Here is a 1,878-nt window from a genome sequence, read left to right on the forward strand (position 1 = left end):
GGTGGGGTTTGCTTCTTCCCTGCCTGGGACCCCCTCTCTGCTCACCCCGACATGCCCCCGAGATGGGGCCCCAGCCCAGCCTGTGCTAATTAGGAGTGTCATTAAAAAGGGCTGAAAGAAGGGGTTGAGAGAAGGGGCAGGGGTGGTAACAGCACCCATGGGGGCTGGAGCAGGGGTGATTACAGCCTCACCCTGAGAGCATCCTCCCCTTCATCCCTGCAGTCCCCATCCCCAAGAGATGAGGGTGCAGTCCAGGGTGCTGTGCTGAGCACCCAGTGTGCCAGCAGGGAGATGAACAGCAAGCAGCTGTGACCCCCAGGGGATGGGAGCCAGCTTGGTGTGGACTCTGCAGGGATGCAGCCAACTCTGAAGGGTATGGGGGGACCATGGGGCAGGGGAGCACCTGGCTCCTTTGGCCCTGCAGCCTACGCCTGGGTCACCCCGGGTGTCCCCGTCCCTGAGGGAGATAGCTGCTGGGATGGCAGCACAAGCAAAGGGTTAAGCTGAGCTTGGATGGTGTGAAGTCCAGGGAAGGTCAGCCAGGCTCTCTCACCCGTGTTTGATTTGCACCCTGCTGAGTAAGGAGCCCCAAGAGACCAGGCCAAAGCAGGTGGGACGTATCTCATGGTAAACTTGGGATATGCAAAGCTGCCACATCCCTAAACCTGGGGATCCAGGTAGGGGGACAGCATGAAGCCAGGGTGAGCAACCCACATGTGGCTTCACTGTTGCTGGCTCTGTCCCGATCACAGCAGCAGCAGCACAGAGAAGGCAGCAGCACAGCAGGGACATACCCACTCCCTCTGCAGCCCATGTGAGGCTGAAGAGTATGGGCAAGGCACAGGGATATGGCTCTCACACCTCAGCAGCAGTGCAAGGGTAGCAACAGGGGATCTGAGGCACCCCACAACCCTGCCATCCCAGGGTCCCCCTGGCACAGCCTGGCCCCTAACCTTGGCTGGGTTTCTTTCTCTTGCAGAGCTGACACCATGAACAAGCTGATCCTTTGCACGCTGCTTCTGTTGGTGTGCGGGGAGCTGGCTGGAGCGTGTCCTTCAGGCTGCCAGTGTCAAGACCCCAAGACCATCCTGTGTGCAGCCAGACGGGGCCAAACTGTGCCCCAGGGTCTGCCCCCCAACACCCTGTCCCTCTACGTCTTTGAGAATGGCATCACAACACTCAGTGAGGACAGCTTTGTGGGCCTGCCCACACTCCAGCTCCTGGACCTCTCACAAAACAAGATCACCACCATCCAGAAAAACATCTTCCAGCCCCTGACGGAGCTTGTCAACTTGGACCTGTCCTCCAACCAGCTGCATGAGATTACCAATGAGACCTTCCATGGGCTGCGGCTGTTGGAGCGGCTCTACCTGCAGAGGAACAGGATCCAGCACATCCATGCTGCTGCCTTCGACACGCTGGAGAACCTGCTGGAGCTGAAGCTGCAGAATAACCAGCTCTGGGCTGTGCCCCCCCTCGACCTGCCCAACCTCCTGCTGCTGGACATCAGCTGGAACAAGATCCCTGCCATCGCACCGGGGGCCTTCCACGCTGTCAACATCGAGTCCCTGAAGATTGCAGGGCTGGGTCTGACAAGCTTAAATGAGGAGCTCTTCCAGGCCCAGAACAACCTGCACGAGCTGGACATCTCTGACAACCTGCTGGAGCGCGTCCCGACGGTGCTGCGGCGGCTGGGGAGTCTCACCAAGCTCAGCCTGGCTGGCAATGCACGCATCTCCCAGCTGCCAGCGGAGGACTTCCACAACCTTCACAATCTCCAGGAGCTGGATATCAGCAACCTCAACATCAACACCATCCCTCGGGATTTCTCCAGCTTCTTTCCCAGGCTGCGGGCCGTGACGGCTGCCGGCAACCCCT

The 1,878-nt window shown here is 59.6% G+C and overlaps 1 protein-coding gene across 1 annotated transcript in view; it reads left to right on the forward strand.

Annotated features, from left to right (window-relative positions):
- Window positions 1-979: 979 nt before the first annotated feature.
- Window positions 980-1,878, forward strand: part of VASN (vasorin) — a gene marked incomplete at its 5' end in the record, with an annotated part of 2,060 nt that continues 1,161 nt past the window's right edge. The window contains one exon of the mRNA XM_010009545.1: window positions 980-1,876. Coding sequence (XP_010007847.1) covers window positions 980-1,876 — 897 coding nt within the window. The remainder of the gene's footprint in view (window positions 1,877-1,878) is intronic.

Source organism: Nestor notabilis, unplaced genomic scaffold (genome assembly GCF_000696875.1).
Source record: "Nestor notabilis isolate BGI_N333 unplaced genomic scaffold, ASM69687v1 scaffold19372, whole genome shotgun sequence".
Classification (NCBI taxonomy): domain Eukaryota; kingdom Metazoa; phylum Chordata; class Aves; order Psittaciformes; family Psittacidae; genus Nestor; species Nestor notabilis.